Below are 25,799 nucleotides of genomic sequence, written 5' to 3' on the forward strand. Positions count from 1 at the left end.
TATATAGCCAGCAAAAGGAGTTGTCTTCTCCTTCATTACTTATGTAGCTTCTCCTGGAAAATAACTTCTCCCTAGCAATAGCACTTAAAACTCAGCATTTCTGAGATTAACACTCATTCTCCTGTTTCTTCTGTCCTGACTTTTTGAAAAGAAAGTGAAAGAGACAGCACTTTTATGTCCTGCAGGAACCTAATTCAATTCTTAATTTCTCCTCCTTTCTTTCCCTTCCTACAGAACCCCTGCTCATTAGTCACAAAGCCCAGGGGCTTATCCAGCCTGTGCTGATTTCCTGGGCTCTGCCAGCCAGGCCAGGACTCCTGAGCTCCCAGGGATGGGGCTCAAGCTGCTCTGGTTGGAGCACAGAGCTTTATTTCTGACATTTACATTAATTCTTCATCTCTAGTAACCAATTCTGTTGTGAAAGCCTTTAGTGATGTCAGCAGGACCTTGTTCTGAGTGCCTCCTGTGAAGTGACATTTGAGAGGCTGGTGGTTGCTGTGGGGTGCTGCTGGATTTTTCCCTGGAAAGAGGTGTCCCATCACCCATGTGCCTTGGGATCTGTAGGGGAACAGCCCTGGGGGGGTGTTCAGCCTGGAGAAAAAGAGGCCCGGGGGGATTTTATTGCTCTCTGCACTGCCTGAAGGGAGGTTGTACCTGGTGGGGATTGGACTCTTCTCCCAAGTAAAAAGCAATCGGACAAAAGGATCTTGTTGCTGTCATCACCAAGAGACGTTTAAATTGGATATTAGGGAAAATGCATTTCCTGGAAAGGTGGTCAGGCATCGAAAGAGGCAGCCCAGGGAAGTGGTGGAGTCACCATGCCTGTAAGTGTTCAAGAAACCACCTCGGATGTGACACCTGGGGACATGGTTTGGTGGTGAAGATGGCAGTGCTGGCTTAAGGGTTGGATTCCATGATCTCCCAGATCCTTTCCAATCTAAATGATTCCATGCTGTCTGTGTAGAACATTTCTGCATGTGAAATGTGAAAACAAGCAAATAACCTTAAATATATTTTGAATTAAATTAAAAAATCAAGAACAGCCAAAGGTGAAGTTCCCATGGAGGCTTGCCTTGATTGACTGTACCAAATAATCTAGATGACCTTTTCTTGGTATAATAATGTCAGGGTGATTGGCATGCCAGAACTAAGATTTTATTTCTCCTTGCAGGGGATCTGACCTCAGGCTGTATGTATAGATCTGCTTTATATTTCATTCACAAGATCAGGTAATTTTATATGTATATATCTATATCTATCTATATCTGTGTGTATATATATATATATATATATATAAAACAGCTTCTCAATTCTTGTATATATAGAAAAATATTCTAAATCACTAATAAATGAATTCATAAATGGTCTGTAATAATGGATCTCATTGCAGCTCATTCCACTGATTCACTCTAGAAATTGGCAGCACTTTTTCCTCTCCATAATTAATGTTGAAATGAATTTATTGTGTGATGTTTTCTCCTAACTTTTCTGCATTTATACCAAAGACAAGGAAGAATATCCTGAAAATTAAGCATGCCACTTGTTAACTTGGTTTTAATTTTTATGGGTTTTTTTTTTATTCTCAATTTTTCTCTAATTCAGGAAAAAGTATTGTCTAGACAAGATGGCCCAGCACCTTGTCCAGCTGAACATTGGAAATGCACAAGGCAAAGGCAGCAAGAGGCAGAAAAAGCAGTCAGGGAAGAGGAAGGCAATGGTTTTGGGGGTGTTTGCCACAGCTGATGCGTATTTGTTTTCCAGTTCTCACCTCCCTGTGCAATCGCAGGCTGAGCTCTGTTCCCTGTCCTTGTTTATATTTGATGTCACAGCAAGATGACAAGGTGCCATTAGCTTTTACTTGAAAGGTCATATTGAAGCTATTTTCCTCCAATCTGAGAGATTTCAGCCATAGAAAAATAAAATTTTAAAATTTGGCCCAAGCAAGCCCCCTAACCTCTCTGTATCACAGAGAAATAAGTTAAACATTGAACATTGTATGTTGGGCAATTGCTTCAAAATTGCTCAACTCACTTTTCAGTCCCTGGTGTCAGTTATTCTCTGTGTGAAAGAGAATTAATTCTTCCATATTTGGGAAGTTATTCTGCAAATTTTAGCCTGTCATTAACAGAAAAAAAGGATGTCAGGATATATTTTAACTGTTTTAAACCCATGCGCTGAAGTTATGTTTAATGTGAAGAATATTGGTTAACCCATCCCTGATAATAAATTCATTGGGGTATCAGATGTGCCACTGGGCTCCTGGGGCTGGCTGAAGATTTGGATGTCTCAGCTAAGCCATGGTGACTGACCCTAGACTGACCCTATCTGATGGCTTTGGCAGAATTGCTTGTTCATTTTGTCACTTTTAATTTTGTGTTGTTACTAGTATAGTGTTTGAAATTAAGGCTCAAACTTTATTTTCTCTTGACCAGAAAAAAAAAAGAAGAAAGACATATCTCTACACTGCTTACATGAATATTGACCACAAGGTGAGCAGGACGCTCCTCTTCTTTTTTTGTGAGAAGCCTGCTTGTCAGCATGCCAGTGATAGATCAGATGTAAAGAAAATCACTTCTGCAAAACCAATTTGCTAAGGGGCTTGTAAAATCCATTTTTAAAAAGTTACTGAGGCAAAAAAAGCGAAGGACCAGCCAACCAGATATTTTGATTGGCTCCTCAAGGTCAAAACCTGATTACTAATTCATCAAATACCTTACCGGTAGCGCCGCTTGAAGAGCAAACAACTCTGTGCAGATGTTCTGCCTAATAATGCCAATATGGAAGGAAGGTTTTATTCACTGCCAATATGGAAAGAAGGTTTTACTCACTTTTGGCAGTGCTGCAGTGGTGGGAGCTGTGGCCTGCAGGGCACTGGCAGCCCAGCTCTGTGCAGGGACACCGGAGAGCAGCGAGGATCTCCTCCCAGGCAGCAGAGGGCTGGTTTCCAACAGGGAACTCTCCCTTCCTGCTCCCCAGCACTCTCCTTTCACACTCATTTTCCAAAAGGGCAATCAGTGCCCTCGCCCAAGCCACGTCATCTTTGAGCTGCAGGTCCAACAGGCAAATATCGATTGCCTCATCCAGGTGTTTGGCCAGGAGGCCTTTGCATGCCAAGCCAATGGTGGAGTTTGCAAGAATTTGGTGGCAAATCTCCTGAGCTTTGGTGGCAGTCAGGCCATTGGGAGTGGGCCATGACAGTGGAATTTTCATCCGAACCCCTTCAAAATAGTCCTCGGGGAAAAAATATGCAAAGCTCTCGGAGTGTCTCTGGGCTGGGCCATGCACTGGGTGAAAGGATGAGTCTTTAAAATACTTGTCTTGCCTTTTTGCTTTCCTTAGCTCTCCTGTTGGTTTGGTAGAGTCAATGGAGCTGTTGCTATTCATGGAAACATTGTGTGGGAGGTGCTTTAGTGGGACCTCGGGGCTTCTTCGCTTTTGGACTGATTTAGAAAAATATCTTTGACCAAAAGCCTTGGTCGGTAGTTTCCCATCTTTTCTCAGAGTTGACTCTGCTTCTGAGTGAGTGACAAACTCAGATGTAACATCCAGATATGGGATTGCAAAGCTGTGGTCCACATGGTCATGATGGCAACCAGAGGGCTCCGGAGAAGGAGTCTGAAAGGCATTTTTTGTGTTTGCCACGGGCACAGGCTTGGTGCTCTGCTTCTGGCATCTGCAGAAACTTTTCCTTTGCTTCCTCTCAGAGGGTGCTGGAGTCTTGTCAAATAAACTCTTCCCTGGAGGAATTCTGATTTAAAAATAGGAAGGGATTAGAAGAAGAAAGCTTTCAACAAATTAGTCTATCATAGAAGGAAACTTTCACTTAGGGTAGGGTAAACATAAATTCCCAATCTGCAAAAGTACTTGAAAAAACACTTAAGTTTAACCTGTTTTCTTTAGTCACTTTTGCACTGCCCTTCTTGAGTTGTCCTGTGTGTTTTCTAGCCATTCATGGAGACTTTTTATACCAGATGTTTAAGTGGTTTGCTGGAGCATTGCCCAACTGCTTGACTTCTCTTTGCAGGACTTTTTCTGAGGTGCAAGTTACCCTTTGTGTATTGTACTTGAAAGAGGCCTTTGATTTGTCCCTGGGTGTCACAGCTAACTCTTGGAGAATAAAAAAAAAAGTCATATTTGTTTCAAATCCTATATTATGAAAATAATCTTTATTTGTGTGCCTGATCTGTCCTCTAAGATGTATATTGCTAACTTTTTTCTTTTAAATGTCTTCCCCCTCTTTTTTTTTTATACTTCATTTCATTCTTTCCTTGTACTAGAGGTTTCTCTGATTTTTTTTTTCTTTCAACACAAAGTAGTTCTCTATTGATCATAGGGCTAGGCTATCATATAAGTTGAGATGATTCTCTTCCCCCTTTTAAATTTAGTCTTTAATGATGGATGAACTTCTAGAGACTTCAGTTTGAATAAACAGCCATGATTCAAGTTTCTTCAGAAATCTCATATCTCTTATTGATCTTGTTTGTTCAGCACAAGAGGAATCCTAGAGCTTCACAGGAAAGGATATGTTTTTTGTCCCAATATTTTGCAGCATGTCATTACCAAAAAAATTTGAAAGAGCACCAAAAATTAAAATTATTTTGGCATTAATTTTGTGCTACAGCCAGAATGTTGGGGCTTCAGGAAAGGGAAAGCATTCGCCAACATATTGGAGCCAAACACTAGATACTGTTGTTGGAAACTGTAATTGCCTTTATCCAATTTGTTAGAAATACATTTTAAATGGCATATCTGATAGTACCATTTTAATCATTGGCACAATCATGACTTTAAAACAGAACATCTTAGTGACAGTGGCAAAATGAACCTATTTCTCCTCCTGAAACATGAGCACAAACATTTATGGAACTGTTTTGCCCAAAGTGTGGGCTCAGCAGGAGACAGTATGAGACAAAAGGGTGGTTTTCATGCTCATGGAAATGCACAAGCTGTTCTGCACTTCTCTATGGTCTAGGAAAATAAAATGTTTTTGGTGATTGAGAGATTTGTCCTTTGAACAAAACATTTTAGTGTCTGAATGAGCGTCCTTCACGCTCCATTCCTCTGGTTCTAATAGAGGGGTTATCTGGCCCTGAAGCTTCCCAGACTCAGCATCAAGTACATTTAAATCTAGACTAAGGCAGCAGTAGTAGCTCCTCCTTTGATATAATACTACATAAACTAGAAGCTATTGTAAATATTATTTATTTAATAAAAAAATAATTCAACCACACAAACTGGTCCGGAATCAGGACAGAAACTTAATGCACCAATGAAAATTTCACTAAAATGAAACTCTTTTGCCTTGACTTGCCTTTCTTACTGAAACAAAATCCTCTGTTAATCCCACATGAAACCAATTACCTTCTTTTGGTCAGCCCCTGTCCACAGAACAGAGGTGTACGGTGTGGAAAGAAAGGAAACTCCCTCCTTCCTCACAGCCATGCATGTACAGCTGCTCCTCAGTGAGCTCAAATGCCCCTCTGTCCCCTGCATGAGATGACCAGACTATCATTCCTCTGACCCACCCACTATAATCCAGGAAGAGCTAAAGAAAAGTTTTTTTCATCCAATTGAGTTGGATGCTATTACAGAGAAAGTGTCCAGAATTTAACAGCATTGCTGCTGGTCTCTTGGAGTATTTTTAAATGTCTGAAGATTTTATTTTGCCTACTTAAATCACATGTTTCAAAATTCATCTCTTCTCTGGTTGCTATTTAGTGGCTGGGAAGCTCTGATGTTGTTTTACTGTTTAAAAGTTGTGTTGGAAAGCTGGTGTGTAAAACTGATCTGTGCATGCAGGGCCCTGCAGCTGCTTGAGAGAGGTGGGAGCCAGGGAAAGCTCTGAACTGCCAGATGGTGGGCACTCAGATGGCTTCAGGTGCTGGAGAAAGCCTAGCATGCTTTCAGGGTTATTTAAAATGAAATTAAAAACAGCAGCAGAAAAGTCACCCTCCAGCTTTTGTTTTTTACTGGGCTGTTTCTCAGTGAGTGGATCAGAGAAAGATCCAGTCTCCTCTGGAGGTGACCTCAGTTTCTCTATTGGTTTGGTTTTTTTTACAGGTTCTGAGGGCTCCTTGAGAATCCATCCTTGGGAGTAGTGCAAGATGAAACTCACCACCCCTCCTGCCCTTCTCACTTAGCAGGAGCTTCTGCCTTCCCTGAGGAATCTCCATCACACAGCCCTAGAAAACTCCTCAGTGCTTCATAACCAAATTCCTTTGCACTGTGCTTTGGCTTCAGCTTTTTCAACAAAATTGTTTTGAGCAAGTGCTCCTAAGGACCTTTTAGCTCTTTTTTGGGGCAGTGAGTTATTGGCTGGTTCTAGCACCAAGCTATTTCTCCATCTGCCTTCTCAGAAGCAATCTCTGACTGATTACCCCATTATTAGGATGTTTATGATGGCTGTTGAATTCTAAATAGTAGAATTCATAATGACAGGCCAAAATAGACATTAGGTAGCCATTATTTAGGCCCACTGAATAGAACTAGAATATGACAGAGGTGCTTGTTTATTTTCTGAAGTGTAAGAAGCCTAAAAATTCGTTGCTCCTATAGGATTGTGCTGACCTCCCATATACAGATTAAGTGCTATGTTAGTGTTTTGCCTTCTTTTTCCTTACTTCACAAACCAGGCTACACAAGCAAAACCATTTTGGTTTTAGGAGCACCTATTAGGCATGTTTGAAGTTCAGCAACAGGAATTAAAATGTGGGATAGGGATAGAGACAGGAGCAGGGATAGGGACAGGGACTGTGACAGGGAGATGTCAGAGTCAGACTCCTGGCTCTGTTTCCAGACCATCTGTCCCAGAAAGTCCAAGTTTTCAGAGCTCACTGTCATTATTGGTAGAGTTGATATTAGGTTTTAGCATGGTACATATATTACCAGACTTTGTCAAAATGTAACATTTAATCTATATTCACATGTTGTAATTAGCATTCAGGAATAAAAGAACAAGAGAAATCCGAAACCCTTAATTAATCCCTTTTGTCAGCTACCTACATTTTCAAGGGTGGGTGAGAACTGCACTTATTTTTTAACAGCTGAGTGGGATCTTAACACAGCTGTTAACATGACATCACTTGTGAATATAAAACTTCTCTCTTGGAAACTGCTGATGTGTTTTGTGCTGACTGAAGATTAAGCCCCTGTGCTGTTGGGATGGAGATGGGTCTCCAGGCTTCTCCCTTAGGTTAAGGAGATCTCTTTACAGGCCATTAGGGGAGTCTGTAATGAAATAAACCCATCAAGGCCATTTGGAACAGTGCTAAGTGTAAGAGTGGAAAAGAGAGATGCAGGACTCCAGGGGCTCTTCAAAATGCAATTTATCCCATCCAAGAGGTTACAGCAGTCCCGGGTCATGGGTGACAGAGCCTGTGCCTACAGCTGTCAGCTCCAGCTGCAGGCAGCCCTGGAAACCCTTTGGTTTTGGTTATATTGCATTATAGACTTTTCTTTTGGTCACAATGCATTATATACTTCTCTTTGCTGAGCATTTTAATACAGTAGAACCAACCTATACCTGAACTTTTATCTATAGCCTATCATAACTACTATAATTACCATATTCATGTTACTGTTCTCCAGTCACTAAAGTCAGTACATTACAGTTTAAGTTAGAAGTTGTGTTTCAGTTTTCTTGCAGTGGAAAATTCTGAGACATTTTCTTTACTTGCAACATTTGCTGAATTGTTTGCCTGTGCTATCTTTCTGCTTGGTAAAAACATCTTCTTGTTTGAGGTGCGTTTATCCTTTGCTCTAAGCCATAAAAACCCCTTCTAACTAACACACCCTTTGCCTCCTTGGTTAGCCAGTAAGACTGGCTCAGCAATTCTTTTCTTCCATATCAAAACTTGCTTTAATTTCCATTCCTTCTTCAGATTCTACATTCAAAAATCTTTCTGCTAAGCACACATATCTGTGAGACTTTCTTGTCAAACTTTCGTCCTTCCCAACAGCTCAGAGCATCTCCTGGCTGGGATCTCTGTACCTCCACTCCTCTATGAAGTCTTCCTGAGGCATGTTGTTGAGGTCGTTGTGAGCCCTCCCATCAAAGAGGCCACACAAGCCCCGGGTGCTGTTGAAGTCCCTGCCCGGTGTCCTCACTGTCACACCCATTCCCCGCTCGCTCAGGTCTGCTCGAACAAATGCCCCAGAAGGGAACAGGATCTGAAAAGGCAGAAAAAAAACCCAACAAAACACATTGAAGCTCTTACCAAGCTTTTTATGCAATAAAAAACATCTCTTTCCATAAGCAAAAATTTCAAAGCAGGATGTTAGTGATGGCAGAGGTAATTTAAGATCACTTAGAAACACTATAAATATTTATTTGTGCTATTATTTTGCTTGCTTTCAGATTCCATGGCATTAGTATCTGATAGCATTACATAAATATATAACTCTATGAGTATTTTCTTCTTAAATTAATATTTGCCTCCATTGAAGTTTTCCCAGTGGTAAGTTACCAGCTAATTTTTGAAGTGACTTCCCTGACAATAAGGCCAACATTGTGTCTTTTATATTAATAATTTTATAATAATAACTTTTTTTAGAGAAACTGCCAAGATTGAAAAATATCTTTCTTCCTTCTAAGCAATTGTTTCATTTTCCAAGGCCAGATTATCCAGAAAATGATTGTGTTTTAAAGTGGATAAAACAATTTTCTCATTAAAGGACTAGTGGTAGGCTTACACTGACCTTTAAAAGGGAAAAAAAGCCTAGCAGTGTTCAAAACAAGAAGTAACTGTGTGGATAATGGATTTTTCAGATTGGTTTACTAACCAAATAATATAAGGGGAAAAAAAAAAGCAAAAAGAAAATATCTGTTCAACTGACTTTTTTTTTTTTTATTTGCTGTATTTTTACAGGTTAAAAAAAACTCTTTGAAAATTTTCTGAGCCTGGAGAGGGAGCAGGAACATGCTATCCTGATAAGTAGCATTAATACTTTCTTTTTATCCAGAAGTAAACATTTTCAGTTAATCTTAAAAAATACATTAGAGTTGCCAACATCTCATTATAATAATTTCAAAAGTATTATTTTCCTTTTTTTAAGTGGCCCCTGCCTAAATATAATTTATTCATCCAAATAATGTCCTTCGTTTTCCTTTATTTTGGGTGGGGATTTTCTGGTCCCTTTGAAGTTCCTCCCCATCATATCTACTGATACCTGTGAAGGTGTAACAAGCTCATATTTTTATTTTTGTGCTTGAATCCAGAGTTTAATCAGAGTTTGGCTTCACTAAATTATAATTTTGCCCATTTTATTTCCCCATTACTTCAGGCTTTTTCTAGAGGGCTGCGTGTAAAACCCTTGCAGTCAGAATTGCTCAGTCTTCTGCGCTGACCAGATTAATATTTCCAGGTGTGAATTTATTCTGGCAGTTTGGAGGGCTCTAACCCTTTCCTATCCTGCTGCCCTGGGCAAGGCATCCCACCTGGATTTAATGCTGCTAATTGAGGCTTCAAAGAAGGTTTTTTGAGCCCTCAGTTTGCAGAGTTATTCAGTGACTCCCTGCTGGAAGCTGCCGCTTTGCGTGACCCAACCCCATTCTGATCTTCCTTGACTGTTGTGGGAGCCTGTGGGAGCCAGTTCCTGAGCTGCATGAGGATAATGATGGACAAGTGCTGGGAAGATTGGGATGCATCCCACTCAGTGGTGTGCTCTGGGATCTTGTTCTCTGCCGCACGGTTCCTGTAGATTCCCACTCACCTCACAGCAGGATTCATATTGTGTCCCCAGCCTGCCCTGATTTGTTTCCCTGAGTTTTACCTCAGGTGTAAATGAGAGTAGGGATTCCTTGCTAAGATTATCCTAGTAATAAAACAGTAATTATATTGCATTCAGTCGCAAAATGAAATGACAGCTTGATTCCTGCTTTTTCTCTATTCTATAATTAACAGACTTTCAATTACTGCCTTCCTGAGGTCTATTCCAAGTGAGATCACAAGGAGAGCCAAGCACAGGCACTTCCTGCATCATTCTGGCTCTGCTGTGGACCGATCTTCATCCAAAACATTTCATAGCAATAAATCTTGATGATACAACTCTAGGATAAAATTATCTTCTTGGCCATAATTTGCAGCTCTTTTCTTTACCAAAACCCCTGGTGCAGCCTGCTCTTATTTTTCCAGTGATTTCAGTCTATTAGTGTGGATAAGCAATACTTATGCAAAGTAAGTTGTGGCCATATATTTGTTTAGGCAAATGCTTTATGTTACAGCAAATGTTGCACATTTACAGCCCATTTTCATAGCTTTTGGGGGCTCTTAGGCTCTGGATAATAGTGTCTTACTGCTCCACTCAAAAATTCCATTACTCTGCTACCTGTGATCTTTCCTTGCATATTTATATCTTGAGCTCTGCAAAGAAATTTGCTTTATGTGATGTGGTTGGGTAGTGCCTGGCATAAGCAAACATGGAGTGCTGCAGAGAGCAAGCGGTGCTATCAGAGCTCCGCTGTGTCGCCAAAAAATTTCCAGAGGTACTTGTTTTGTTTGGTTTCACACTTTGCTTAACCAACACTTTAACCAGCTACTTCCCTGCCTCTCTTTTTGCAGTACCTATGGCTGCAGGCACTCTGATGGCTTCAGATATTTTCATAGGAACTGTTGGAACCCAAGACATCCCTCTGGGTGCCCTGGATGGCTCGAGCCCCTGCCAGGGGGCTCAGAGACGTTGGCATAAAGCCAAAGACACCTGCGGCTTTGATTTTAGCCCATGGAAAAAACTGAAAATTGCCAACCTTATATGAGGATTCTCAAGCCAAAAGAGTTTAAGTAGAATGATAGTTAGTTTGTTACAAGATAGAAAAGTAGAATTTTGAGTTTTTAGAATGGGGGTTCAGAAGCCAAGATGGAGGGATTTGGGCGTGCCTTGCCCTTCTTCTTTCTTCTTCTTAGCCTCCATCCTCTGGGTGATGTTGACACTTTTGGATTAGAGACAGACTGTCCGACATAGATGATAGGTATTGGAAAATTATTGTAAATAGGTGATAGGTATTGGGAAATTATTGTAAATAATGTAAAGGTAGTTTTTAGTATAAAAAGATAACACTGCCTCAGGGGCGGGCAGTGTGCCTCGGACTGACTTGCTGGACAGATCTCAGCAGTTCAGGAAAAGAATGTTTTAGATAACAGAGAATAAACCACCTTGAAAAGCACAGCCAAAGAATCCTGACTCCTTCTTCAATCTCAGGGCTGGGAAAAAGAGACTTTCTAACACCTCGGTGTCATCTCAACCACAGAAACCCTGAGAACAACTTCAGTGATAATTCAGAAATATTAAACACTAGTTCTGAAAGCGCAACCGCCACCAGAGCGCTCAGCCATCCACTCACGTACTGTTATTTTCCTGCCTCCGTACGACTTCAGGATCTTGACTTGTGGTGATGCCTCGGTGCTTTTGATGGTCAGCTGGGGCCTGCTGTCCTGAAAGTGGCCATTGCAGGTGTCCAGCACCACGATGTCCCCTCCTTCTCGCGCAGCCACGCCGCAGTTGCAGGCGGTGGCGGAGCGGTGGCCGCCACAGTCCCACTGGCGGACGTGCACCTCGAACGCCCGCGACTCGCTGCGGCTCAGCAGGAACGTCCCGATTTTATGGCTGTCGTAGCGCCTGAACAGCCACAAAGAAACAAAACCAGACAGGGTTAGGCACCCTCAGCATGCACCTGTGTTGGGAGTCGCTCAGCAGCGCGCCATCATTAGAGCAGAGCGCTGGCTGGACTTGGGGAAGAGTTTCTCTGGCTCTGTATCCAAGGGAACGCCGTGGCAGTTGTTGGCTGGAAGTGACTAAGGATTCCTGTGAAAAGCAGGAGTTGTGTCCCAGCTGCTGCCATGGCAATGGGCATGGGTAAAAAGGGTAAACATTTGATGTAAAGCAAATGGGAAGAAGTTTCCTGCCTCAACAAAATTGGTTGATTTTTAGAGTGTGATGTTCAAAGGGAAATCGGTGCTCAAATAACCTCTTCTGTGACTAATCACCAAATTTTACAAGTCTGGCTGTGGCTAGGTGAAGGCTTCCTGTGAAAATCTGGGATTCTACTAAAAGCCAGATAAAATGAAGTTTGTTCCTCCCCCTCAATGACTTTCCCCTAAGCACAACTACCACACTCCCTGGATCAGCAATCAGCGTGGAGAGCAATTTAGGACTTTCATTCTTTTCTGTAAGGAATGTCCCTGCTCCGTCTGGATGAGGCCAAGAGCAGCATAACTTTAACAACTTTGCTTGGCCTCTGCATGAACCATCTGGAACCTCTGGGGTTTCCACCACAGAGGCCTGTGAGAGGACCCTCTTCTGCTTGTTCTTTGTGCTCTCACTCCATAAGCTTGTCTCATTCTCACTCTATTTTATTCTGTTATATAAAAGGAAATAGTAGCCATATAATTAATATATGTTATTGATGTTTTCTTCCTATTAGCCAACAGCTTCCATCTTTAAAAACAATGGATTATTCTGCTTTCTTTTAAGGCACTGTGATTAGTTTTCAACTCAATTTTTATGAAATTAACTAATGTGGAAACTAAACTATAAGCTTATAATAATAAGCTTTATTATTTTGTACAATAAAAAAACATTAAAAGCCATGTATAAAATGCTTCTGCTAAATAACAGGATTATTTTTAAAACAATACATACAAACATCCTCATTGTTTCAGGCCATTAATGTTTCTTATGCAGAGAAGCAAATGGCTTATGAACTGTGACTTTTTTACATGTACATTTCTGTGTTTTGTTCCTCTTCAGAAAAAAAAAAAGCTAGAGATAACTTTGTAGCTTAAAACATAGTAAAAAATTTAAACTTCAGCTCCTTTTCTCTGATAGAAAGCACATCTGACTTTATCTTTCATCTTGAAAAACTTAGGTTGGCCATAAAGTGATAAGATTTTGAATGGTTCTGTCTCATCCTACTTTCTAATCAGATACATAAATCCTGTATTACACTGCATAGATGCTGCTGCTAAGATTGATCAGAACTAAGGACAACATAAAAACCAGATAATCTCTTTAAACCTCTAGTACTCGCTCCATTTGGACATCTTTGTGGGGGAGAAAGAGGATATTTTATGAGAGCCCCTTCCACAGTTTTCTTCCACAGGATCAGCTTAGAAGGAGAGGAGTTTAAGGAGGCTGATGGGAAATCAGGCATCAGATTGGCTGTACCCAGACTAATCATCTCTGCCTGGTAGAGAAGGCTCTTTTTGCATATGCATGTAAATGTCATTGCAGTCAGGGGAGCTATTTATTGCTTAATAATCACTGACAGTGGACCCAATCCAACCCTCCTGGAAGTCACTCTGAGTCCCTCAATTAAGTCATGGCAGAGATTGCACAGCACAAGCCTGCACTGTGCCTAAATTAGAGCTTCCAGGAGCCTTCAGATCAGTTGGATGGATAATTGGATGTAGTCAGGTAAACTTTTGTGATGTTTACACAACTGTAATTGTGATAATGATTCTTTGGACAACCTTGGAGTTGCTTGTAGTACTAAATGCCTGAAGTAGGCTTGGAGCAGCTTTTGCAGGAAGGAGTTCTGCATGTTCCTTGTGAACCAGGCACCACTGTTTGAGTCTAAATCTCCCTCCACAGTGCCCTTCGCCACCCTGTTCCCCTGAAAGTCTGCAGCAATGGGCAGATGGGGTGAAAAGGGGTTCCCTCCCTCCCCCTTTTGTACTTAGATTGTTTTCCAAGGGGGGAAGCAAGTTCTTGTCCTGGCTTGAAGTCATGGCTTGAGTTATGCTCTTTATCCAGTAATTGTAAAACACTCCTGAGTGTTTGGTTATGGCAGTGAGCTTCTATAGGAACAATTTCTGTTGGTAAATCATAAGAGAGGGACAGAAGGGGATATAAACATATGTAAACAACTACTACCTAGCAGCGTTCAATTAACTCACACACCACACTTCCTCTTCACCAAGCTGCACTTTACCTTTGTATTTGTTCAGTGTTTTTTGTGGTCATTCCTGAAGATTTTCCACCACAGCTTTGCCAAACCAAATGATTTGATTTGTTGGCCTGACCCTCCAGGCTCCATCTTTCTCTGCTACTAGGAACAATTTCACGGCAGGCTTGACCCTATGAAGAGCTGGGTGGTGCTGAAGGACGTTCTCTGCTTTCAGAGTGTTCATCCCATCACGTCGCTCTCAGAGCAGATGTTGGGTTATATTCAGCAGGCACTGGATGCCTGGGGACAGCTAAACTGCTGCAGACTATCAAAACCCCAGCACCTGGCAGGGCTACTCATGCCCAGGACTTAGCTGTGGGCTCCTATGATGAAAGCAATTAAAGCCAACCAGCAAATGGTGCCATTTCCTTGGTGGTAATATTGTTGGGATAATACAGATTAGTGAAAATTTTTGAGAAGTCTGAAAAATCTTTTAACTTTTTTTGGTTAGGTAAAATGCAAAATAACATAAATGATGTATATAGTTCCCCAACCAAAAGAAATTCCCCTTTTTACTTTGCCCTAAAAGGATTTTCTGCATATTTAGTTTTAAGCTAGTACTTCATATTTAAGAATCTGCGATTTATGGCATGAAAAGCTTTTATATTTATTATGTGACATAACCAGTAATGAGGGCTATACTTTTGCTTTACCAGGCTTTCACATTTGTTTAATTTAGAAGGTACTTTGCTATAAAAGGAAGTGCTCTCTCTGGATTTTAGCTGGTGTAATTAACGTTATTTCACATCTACGCTCCAATATACACAAATTGATTGTGCTTATGCTGTAAAATATGACACATTCTTCTTTGATTTTCAGTCACAGCCTTTGGTGAGAAGAATGAAAAGATTACAAGATAAATATTCCTACAGACATGTATTAGCAGGAGGCACAGCAAAGGGGAGTGCTATTAAGGAGTGGGAGTTGGGTATTTCAGTGGTCTAATGAATAGCTAACTACCTCAGATGTAACGTGAGCTCACTATGTCAGATTAAAACCATTGGAAACATCACAATAGAACTCAAAATTACATTGGAAGTGGCCCTTTCAGTAAGAAAATTGTACTGCCAATAAGAAAAACACTTCCAGACTTTTGATTTTTGTACCATTTTTCAATTTTACAAATTTATTTAAATAACTATTTTTACTGAAGTTAAATTTTAAATTTTTCACGATTTTCATTTAAATTTTGAAACCACAAAAAGTTTCTCATTTCAAACACATTTTCCCACCACATTTCCTTACATGAAAAAAGGGGAACGCTTCCCTTCCAGACCTTGCTTTCCTCACTCCTTAAAGGCAGAGCTTTAAAATCATTTGCTAATGTGGTAGCAATTTTTTTTTGGATAGGCAGTCAGAGAAGTTGCTTAACTGATGTGTAATAAGGTAGCCTAATCATTATAATAATTGAAAGAGAAATTATTTACAATAATAAATGGGAATATAAGTAGGAGTAATGGGACTGTGAAATGATGGGTAAGAAACTTGGCTGAATACCAAGAAGTGATCTATCTTAGGGACATAACCTGGTTATTGAGATGGACGAAGCCCCACCAATGTGGCTCATTAAAAGCTGCACTGGACAGAGCAGGGATGAATTTGTGTCCACAAGGAAAAAAAGTGCAGCTTTTGAGGGGCCAAGCTGATCCCAGGTTTTTCCTCTTTTGAGTTTGTGTGACTCTGAGGAAGGATGACACAGACTGATGGGCTTTTTCAAACTCCTTGGGTCAAAATAGAACATAAATTGCTTAGAAGCATTTCTGCGTGACATCAACAATAGGATTCAAAAATGAGTTATTCAAATCAAATTGCTTTATTTGGTTTTAGACCTTTTTTTTCATGGAAGCAATGTAAAAATGTGCTACATGGCTGGAAGGGTATCCCCATTCCAAGAAGTACTTTTCAGCTATTTATAATTTCCTAAACACAACAATCTGACAGATAACTGCCTGTTCCCAGCCCTAAATCAAAAGGGAGTATTTTAGAATATAAATGTATGGAGAGGTTTGAAATAATACTCTGATCTAGTTTAATATCCCAGAGTTGAAATAATTGCAGCTACATAAGGTATGGGAATACCTTTGAACCTCATGCAGCTCTAATGAAGCTTCCAAGGCAAGAAAAGCACCCAAACTTCTATGAAACAAGTTCCTGGCCACATTTAAATGCTGTTCAGCAAAGCAGAAGGGGGACTGGGAAACCATGGATAAGCAGAGCTAATTTCCTATCTCAGACTGCCCAATTTACATGAAATCTTTGTTAGAAGCAGAAGTGTAACCTTTAATGGAGTCACTGCCTTTCTTACTCACATTTCATCAACAGATTTCTCCAGCTTTGACATCATTTCAGATGCCACCTCCAGAGCATGTTGGACTGAAATTGGGATGTCAGGATAGCAGAAATTCCCACCTGCCAAGCCCTTGTGGATGCTGTGCACCCAAAGTCACTGTCTGTGCCATCAGGAGGTCAATGGCAGAATGACAAAATTGGAATGTCATCTCAAATATTGGCAACATGGGATCAAATGTGCCAGGTGCAAATTTTAAAAGCTTTCAGTGATGCCAATTAGCTGGGATAAATAGATTAATGAATGATTAGAGGAGTTAAATGTGGAAAAGTTCTGTACAGTTCAGGCTGTCAAACACAAAGGCACCACTTTGACTCTGTAAGTCTTTAAGCAGCTTATTGCTGGGTAATACAGAAGGACATTTGGACACTACAGGAGGACGTACAACTTTATTTTTGCATTCTTCTCCTGATATTTGACATTTATAATTTCTGCACTTTTTTATCTGAGACATTAGAGCCATCTTTTTGGGGTTTTTTGGTTGTGTTTATGATTGGCAACTCCAGCTAGACACAAACCAGCTCTGGAAACAGAAGAAACCAAGAGCATCCTTCTGATGAGTGACTTTGCAGCAGATCTTGCTAAACTCCTGTGGAGGCTGTCCCTGTGTGCTGTGCTGCCCTGGTGACATAAAGTGTCACTTGGGTGGCACTGGGGTGTCACTAACACAACAACTTGTGGTGTAGACAACCTCACAAAGACACTGGCGATGGTTCTATTTGAAGAACATTTTGGAATCTGACCTTTGTCTTGTAAAAATTATTCAGACTCAAACGCATTGCTTCTCAAAGATGAATCCATTTCTAGTCCTTTTGTTAAAAGAAGTACACAGCTGGAAGGAAACCACTTGTGCTGTTGAAGGAGAAGATTCCTCATTGTAAGCAAACCTGTTCAATGCTTTTTTTGATATTCTAATGTAAGCCCAAATGCATGCCACGTCCAGAAACTGATAACTGCAGTAATTGAGCCAAATTATTTCAAAGTAAAATACTCACCATCCATCAAATGTGATAATGTGTGGATCAGTGAAAGAGTAGCAGTTCCCTGTTGGGAGGTCTCGAACTGTGACCTAGTTAAAATGAAATGTGTAATGAATACAGTCTACACAGCAGTTTTCCTTCATTACTGTTCCTCACAAAACATTAGGGGCAGGATTCATGGGTTAAGTACAAACTACAATCTGACTTCTGAAACATGATTGCAGATAGGGACAAAATGGGCTTTGCTTTCAAACAGCAGCGTTTAATCATAGCCAATGAGGGAATTCAAAGTGTTCCTGTTCATCTGATGTAATGTCTTCCTTTATCTGGTAAAAGCTGAAGTATTTTTATTAAAACTTTTTGCTAAGGAGCAGATCATTCACTGAAATTACCAAGAGAATAGAGTGCTCATTAAATTGTACTAATTTTACTGCCTGAAGTATGGTAAAAAGGTATGCTATAATTAAGTAACATTAGCATGTTTTAGTAGTAGCTGCCTGTCCCCCAATTTGACCTCAGATTTCCCATTACAGCATCTCAATGGCTGATTTATTTATTTGATGTGGATATTGATCAGATATTGATGAGGAAGCTCCAAATGACACTGATTTAGGTATGTGGGTGAAACAGGAAAGGACCTACTGCAGCTGCAGTGATCTTCATCTGCATCAGCCCTTGCCTCCTTGGGCACCAGGTGGGTCACAGAGAGAGCCCTGGTGCCCTGCAGGGAGCAGATGTGCCTGCAGAAGCCAGGGGCAGGGCTCTGAAGCTGTAACACCTGAATCCCAGGCAGTGCTGCACCCACGCTGCCAGGTCTGCTCAGGAGGGTGTTTGTTCAATGGCTGAGTGCTCTGCTGACCAGCTCCCAAAAATGCAGGACTGGGTTATGTAGTGATTTGTGATATGAAGAGCTCCCCCAGTCATACTGGTGGGAGTGATGGAGTGTTATGGTTTTCCATTATCCATCCTGACAGACTGATTTCTTGGCCAGGGCTGTTAATTCTTTGCTCCCTCCCTGCCCATGAGGAGCCCAGAGGTGCACTTCAGTTAGTTCTACCAGGATCCATGGAGCAGGGAAGAAGGATGGCTGCTATATCCCTGTGCAGTGTCTCAGTGACAAAGCAGAACCTGGCTTTTGGGAACAGGGGTGAAATTAAATAAATGAATTAGAGGATGAAGATAGAACTTCAGTTCCCGACAACAATCCTCACCTGCAGCAATACATCATCTGTATTTCAAAATACCCCTTAACCACGACACAGAAACACTGAGATGCCCACCTGTGTCTGGCACGCCAAACTTTTAGAATGATGGTCTTGAGGACTCAAAAAATTAACCTCTCTTTGAACAACTTTTTGATCTGGGGTCAGCTGTGTCATTTGGATTTACTGTGTGATATGAAGTGTCTCTGAATTTTCCCATTTTCTCCACAGCCTCACACAACCTAAGTAAAAATTTAGCACGAACAAATCCACGTGGCTCTTCCTGCTCTGTTCCTTCTTGCATGATGCCAGCAGAAGACACAAATCCTGGTTGGAGGCAGGAGTAGTTTGCTGAGGAAGTCCTGTTTACAGGTATCTAGATGTGTTAGGATGTTCTGCCCACCATTTCTGTTCAATTTTCAGATAAATCAAAAATATCTGAACAAGTCAGAAGGATTAAAGATTACGTGGATTTTAATACATGGACTTTTTCTTGCTATGCTTCAAGAGCCATGTTACATTAAGGCCTCTAATTAACTACAAAGCAGCAATGTGAAAATGGGGGGGAGGGAAGTATTGTCTGTTATGTTTCCATATATCAAATTTTAACAGAGATAAATGGAATTTATTATTAAAATTGATTTATTCAATTTCACACTTGATACATCTTCATATTTTAATGAAAGCATTTGTAATTTCAAGAAAAAATATGAGTGTGTGAGTGCATGATGCTGAATTAGCTGTAATTTCTGGTTTAAGAACCTTAAAAAGAAGCCAGTTCTGGAGATGAAATGTTATACACCCATGCTAGGCATTTTACCTTTGAAGACAAACATTCTTTTGGCCCAGTTTAATCTTATTTTCTCATGACAAAATCCACAAAAATTAGGGCAGGGAATTTGTGGATTTCACTGGGGGGTTGCTTTCAGTTACTTAAGATATTCCAGCTTGGATGTGCCCCTGCTCTGAGAAATTCAGCTCAGTCAAATCTGTGCTCTGGTTAATTTTTTGGGACGGTGGGATTACAGCTCCCAAACCTCCCAGCTGAGGTCCTGAAATAACTTCATGGAGAAAGGGCTGGTCCTTGCTCACCGCATTTCTTTAGCCAGGCTTTCTACAGGGAAAGTGTGGCTTGCCTTCCTGATTGTTTCTTTTTGTTTGTTTGTTTGTTTGGTTTTTTAAAATTTTTTTTATTTTGGACATTTTGTAGTGGTATAAATGAAAAGGTGGGGCAGCAGTGTCATTGAAAGTGTCCTGGCAATTCACAGCACAGTTACAAATTGAACACGGCACTGCTGAGTCCCCTTCTCCTCTCTCCTTTCTGAGGCTCTGCCTTTCCTCTGCTTTTTCAGAAAATGTTCTCCAAACACTCAGATTCCCCCTCCCTCCTTCTCAAAAAGGTGCTCATTCCCTAACCCATGTTCTCCCTCTCCCCTTTTCCAGTGGACAGGAGCATTCCTGGTGACCTCTGTGTTCCAGCTCTTGGCCTTATGGATGTGCTGACTAATAATCAAACCTAAACCTGTCAAAGCACAGGGAATTCCATTTCATTTTCTTGGTGTGTAAAGTGACTGATTTGCTTTATTCTGCTGAAAGAGGGATCAAATATTAGGGAAAAAAAAATTTATTGTGAAGGTAGGGAGGCCCTGGCATAGGTGGCCCAGAGAAGCTGTGACTGCCCATTCCCTGGAAGTGTCCAAGGCCAGGTTGGATGGGGCTTGGAGCAACCTGGGACAGTGGAAGGTGTCCCTGCCCATAGCAGGGGGTAGAACTGGATGGTCTTTAAGGTCCCTTCCAACCCAAATCATTATGACAATCATCCCCAAAATTTTATTTTCTTTGGGAAAAAAATGAGGAAAAAAAAGGAAAAAAGAAAAGATTTGTAATATTTTCCAAGTGATTTCAGGACCTCACCTTCACATCCCTGGGTGTGTAAGCCCTCCAGAGCACATCCCCTGGCGCGGCCAGCCGGGTGCTGAGGCGGCTGACGCGGTTCCCGTCCTGCGCGAAGTCGGTCACGGCTGTCACTGTCACCCTGGCTGCTGCACAGCTGCTCCCCGAGCACGGCCCCGGCAGCAGATCCACCTGGCAGGCCGAGAGGGCGATGTCTGGGGGCCCTGGGACCTGGCTGCCTGGAGTGAACACCAACACAGAGCCTGACAAGAGTCGTCCAAAGTGCCACCCATGCCCTGCTCTGCTCAACAGAAACGCTTCTGGTTCCAGGACACACACACCTTGTGTCTTGGGTTGAAAGATTTAGCTGGGATGTGTGTTCTGTTGCCATCTGTTAGAGGTGGGGCAGTGATTCTGTTCATTGGGCAGTTTTCTTTATCTCTTCCACAGCCAATCCTCCCTTCAGGAATCCCCTGTTCATGGCCAGTGAGTGTCCCTGCAGGGCTGATCAAATTCCATCATCCCATGGGGAGATGCTCCGCCCAGGGGGAGGCGCCAAGCATTCCTGCCTGGATATAATCTGACATTTGGAGCAACAGAGCCCCCTTTTCCCACTGCATTCCCAGAGGAGCAGCTTTCTGCTGCCCTGCATTGCCAGAGGGAGCCCAGGCCCATCTCCAGCAGCCCTGGAGCTGCGGAGGAAAACTCCCCCCTTGTGCAGGATCCCTGCTCCAGCAGAGCCACAGCTGGCACTGCAGGAGGCTGAGCCACCATGGGATGGGACTGTGCCACCACCCTGACACACAGCGTGTCAGGTCATGTTCTGACTCTGTCTGTGGTTTGGTTTTTTGTTTTTTGGTTTTTTTTTTTTCCTACTATTGCATTTGGATTTTTTTAAATTCTCCTAGTAAAGAACTGTTATTCCTATTCCCATATCTTTGCCTGAGAGCCACTTAATTTCAAAATTATTATAATTTGGAGGTTTATATTTTCCATTTGAAGGAAGGCTCCTGCCTTCCTTAGCAGACACCTGTCTTTTCAAACCAAGACACCTTGGAACCAGATGGGCTTTGCATGAAGACAGTTGTGACTGACTGAATCTGGCATGCCCCTGCACTCTTCAGGGTCCTGTTTTTTTATCCTCAAAGTTTGCTAAAAGCTCGGTGGTCTCTATTTTTCCACAGGTGCTAATATTTCTGGGACAACGGTGTTACCTTTATGGGTCCATGCCCAGGCAATGAAGACAAGTGGTTCTCATGACAAAGAAAAAGATGGATCTGTGTTCTGGAAAACATTTCTCCTTCACTGTCTGGATTATAAGGAGGTATCTGCTGGGAGTTATTTAATTTAAAGTAAACAGGTGTTTTGATGTGAAAAGGGAGGGTTCTTGAGTAAGTTTTTGGTGAACTACGGGTTCACAACAGCAAGGCAAATGCAGCAGGTCTGTATTTATATTTTTTTGGCTTAGTTATGGTGTTTTGCTTCCAATCAGTAAAACGATGGTAGTTTTATTTGTGTCCTTTGCAGAAGAATTGTGCTGATAAATTCCCTAAAAAAATTAGGAAAATAATAAGCTATGGAGATACTGGCTATGTGAGCATCTGTGGTGGGTAGAGAAATGATGTATGGTGACAAAACCAGTGTTACAATGGCACTGCACATCATATCTTTCCTAAAGGGACCTCTACATGCAGCCAGAATGGCAGTGTCCACTTCTCTCAGGTGCTGACCCTTTCTGCTGAGGTCTCAGGTGAAGGGCAAACCTGGATTTTTATTTCCATAGGTGTGTTTTCCCTTACACACTCTGAATTATGATAGCATTTAGTTCTGAGCCATCTGGTCTGCACTACATACAGTGTGCATTTTCTTCTCAAGAAGCCACTCAAGCTTTCATGAATCCTTTGGCTGATAGGAAATGAAACTGTGGTCCCACTGAAACCAGTCAGAATCTAAATGCTGATTTTGGGACTTACAGTATTTCTTGAGGAGTACTTAGTTTTCTGTCCCAGACTGCTAATTATCATCAGATGATAATAAGGTTCTAGAAATGGTGGACATAAAATTAATCTGAGATGAAAACAAGTGGTTTTCTGATATTAAAAGAAGTGATTTTTGTACCATTTTTCCCATTTGTAGAATTGCTTAATAATTTCTAGAGATGGCATAAAGAATTTTAAGATGGCATTTTTAACACAATCAAATAATCACTGTCTTATTCCTTATGGAAAATCTCATGAAATATAATTTAAATTAACCCTGTACAGTACTATGGGAACTGAACCAAAATCTACAGATATTAATGACATTTTATCTCTCCTATCAAGTCCTTAAAGGCTGCCTCACCTCACATCTTAGAAAAGTCCTGGTTCATTTTCAAGGTTCTTGATTCAATTAAATTGGAGGTTTCCATGAGGAATAGCTATTGCCATTACAGCCCCATGAGCCGTGCTCAAAACCCAGAACAAAAGTTTAAAATCAAAGAAAATCATCTTGTCAAAATAGTAGCGATAAACTTAACAGGAGCCGAACTCCAGTGGCTCTGCTGTGCCTTGGCATTCATTATGATATTGTCTGAACTTGGAGAGATATTTCTGTGCTTGTAATTAGCTTTCTTATCACTTATTCCCTACATAATTAGCACAAGAATGCAGTTATATGGATTCAGTCAGACAAGGAGCTTGTCAGTTAATTTATTCGGTATAAACGAATCGCAGCTGAAATGGTTTTTATTTTTAATTTCCAGCACTGTGGCCAGCACACATTTTTCAGAAGCCCGCAGTGTTCCTTCAGATAAACTAATGGAGCCTAAAGACAATAAAGGCTCAGAGCAAATGTGGTTGTGCAGACACCCAGCAGCAGATCCTCAGCCTTAAGTATATATAGATAGCTCAATAGATAACAGCCCGAGTGTCATCCCAGGAAACAGCCTCAGGATGGAGCAACCAAGGGCTAGAGCTGGGTCTAGTCTAAGCTGCAGAAATGAGTTGATCAAAACTAACAGGAATTTTCCACTTCAGTGACAACTTCCTTCAAATATGAGTTAATTGGACGAGCTGTGCCTTCCTCCTGGCACCTCTTGGCACCAACACATCAAGCCCATTGACGGCTTGGAAATAGAGCTGCTTCTGCAAGTCCTGCATCCTCTCTTTCTTCCAGTCAAGGGCACACTGTGGGACTGGAGGAGACCTTGGTGAGAGTCAGTCTCAGTCCAATGTGCTGAGCTCAGCCTCCCCCACCTGAGAGCTCCTGGCCCAGGCTTCCAGTGCCAGAGAGATTCTGAAAGCCTTGATGGATGCCTCAGAAAATGTGAGTTAAACAAATGGCCTTGACTGGGGCTCATTCCTATCTGATCCTCAGTGCCTGAGCTGCTCGGGGTCTGTGGGGATGCCCCAGCACGCACCAGCCCTGACACCCAGTCCCTCAGTGTGAGGCAGCCTTTCCTCCACCTGGCCATCCAAGGAAATCCGCTCCCATGAGCTCAGAGGATGTTTGCCTGATGGAGCAGCCCAGACTCCAAGCCAAGAGCAGGTGTAGAACAGAGCAGCACTGAGCCATGGAGAAATGCAAAGTACTGCATGTATGAGAGCCAGCACAGCTGCTGGAACCATAAGGTGCTGCTCAGTTTAAGTTCATTGTGTTGTGATACCATTTAAATTATTTTTCTTTCTTCTGTCTAAGCACTTGGCTGATGGTGAGGAGAGCTAGGAAAGGGAATTAAAAAGAGAAAAATATCAGGACCTATCTGGGTTTTGCCAACATTTTTTAGAGCTGCCTTTTTGTGGGTAGAGAAATTGCAGCTGTAATCCTATCTCTAAACATTTCTCTTGTTGAATCACTTATGGAAGAGAAAGAAGTGACTTGTTAGAAAAAAGCTTGGGTGTTTTATTTGGTGCAAATAGAAAGTAAATACCCACATGCCACCCTTAGGCAGGACACTTATTCCACCTGGTTGACATGAAGACAGCATTTATTGAATGAAAGGGCAAGAGTTTTCTCAGTGACACTGTCAATGTTTTCAAGTTAATAAAATAAAAAAAATCCTAAATGTTTAGAAAGAGAATAATACATAAGCACAAAAATGATTTTTTCTTACTGTATTAAGTTAGACAAAAACTATAAGCCAACAAAAGAAAGAAAAAAGGCTTCACTATGCATTTACTGAATAATAAATCTGCAGGGGAGCTTTTTATTGATAATTAATGAAATTATTCTACCTAAGAACATTCCTGCTACAAAAAAACCCTAAAAATGGAATTTTATGCTCCTGGAATTTAAAATAAATTCTTCTACTCTCAGTTATTTCATCCATAAATCTCAACAGACTACTGTTCAGGTTATTGCTAGTCAGATTTATGGCCTTGGGGTTTTTTTCTCTCAAAAATCTGTCTGATATAATCAGCTGTTTTATTTTGCAGATAAAAATATGGCTTAGTTTGCTGATTTTATGGCTTCCGCCCTTTGGTATTATTGATATATCATATTTTCTATTAGAATTCATTGTAACCTAAATACTGGCAAAAACAATCACATTGATTAGATGTCAATATGTAAAACTCTTACCCAAGTCCTCAGTACTTAGTTGCAAAGTGATTTTACAGGAATCATCCTGCCCAGGACAGGCAATGGGCACCGTGCTCAGGACAGTCAAAACATGCTCCTTGCCATCCTCTGCAATTTCTAGTGACTCTGGCAGGAACTGGAAATAAGAAAAGAACTTTAAGATAATTTTGACAAGCAAGAGTGATGACAGATTAATCAGGCAACGCTGACATCTATGAAGTGTGAAGTGGTTTTAACCAATTATTAAGATATTACTTGCAAAATAATAATAACCTTTATCATAATCTCCTTAATAATAATAATAATAATAATAATAATACATTTTGCCATAGTGATCTTCAACTTTATAAGGTAAAATTGCTGTTAACATACTTAAACTACATTATTTGCAATTAAGAAAATGTTTGCGGTTCCCATATAATGTGTAATTGCTTCTCATCTCCAAATCAGAAAGCCAGCCTTTATTAAGCCTGAGAATAATACTGTGGAGTTTATTTAATTTTTAATATCCCTGGTTTAAAGGAGCTCCTTCCCCAGTGCAGTAGGAGAAGTACCATGGCATAAAGCCTGGCAGAACCTCATGGTCATGGACTCCATGTTTGTAGTCTGCATCAGGTGCAAAATAATTGCAATTTTTCACCAATTCCTCTTCCCTGCTATGGCAGGAAGAAGAATTGCTCTGCATATAAAATATTACAGGTTCGGAGAGAGAGCTGGAGTTGTGCCTTTTCTGTCTGCCCATTGTCCTGGGAAAAGAACAGCACTCAGGGCTAGTTGGAAATGGGAATTTCCACTCCCTGGAAAATCCTGACGTTTAAAAAAATTCCTCAGAAACTATTCTTCAGATGCCACACAGAATGGGCTGCCAGATGTTT

General features: G+C 41.2%; 1 protein-coding gene across 1 annotated transcript in view; it reads right to left on the reverse strand.

The window, feature by feature from the left end:
- Nucleotides 1–25,799, reverse strand: part of LOC136558957 (von Willebrand factor D and EGF domain-containing protein-like) — a 170,991-nt gene that overhangs the window by 83,810 nt on the left and 61,382 nt on the right. Inside the window, exons 6-11 of the mRNA XM_066553782.1 lie at nucleotides 24,925–25,060; nucleotides 20,386–20,603; nucleotides 17,285–17,358; nucleotides 11,343–11,613; nucleotides 7,991–8,169; nucleotides 2,829–3,748 (exon numbers count right to left, since the gene is read on the reverse strand). Of these exons, the coding sequence (XP_066409879.1) occupies nucleotides 2,829–3,748; nucleotides 7,991–8,169; nucleotides 11,343–11,613; nucleotides 17,285–17,358; nucleotides 20,386–20,603; nucleotides 24,925–25,060 (1,798 nt within the window). The remainder of the gene's footprint in view (nucleotides 1–2,828; nucleotides 3,749–7,990; nucleotides 8,170–11,342; nucleotides 11,614–17,284; nucleotides 17,359–20,385; nucleotides 20,604–24,924; nucleotides 25,061–25,799) is intronic.

Source organism: Molothrus aeneus, chromosome 7, assembly GCF_037042795.1.
Source record: "Molothrus aeneus isolate 106 chromosome 7, BPBGC_Maene_1.0, whole genome shotgun sequence".
NCBI lineage: Eukaryota > Metazoa > Chordata > Aves > Passeriformes > Icteridae > Molothrus > Molothrus aeneus.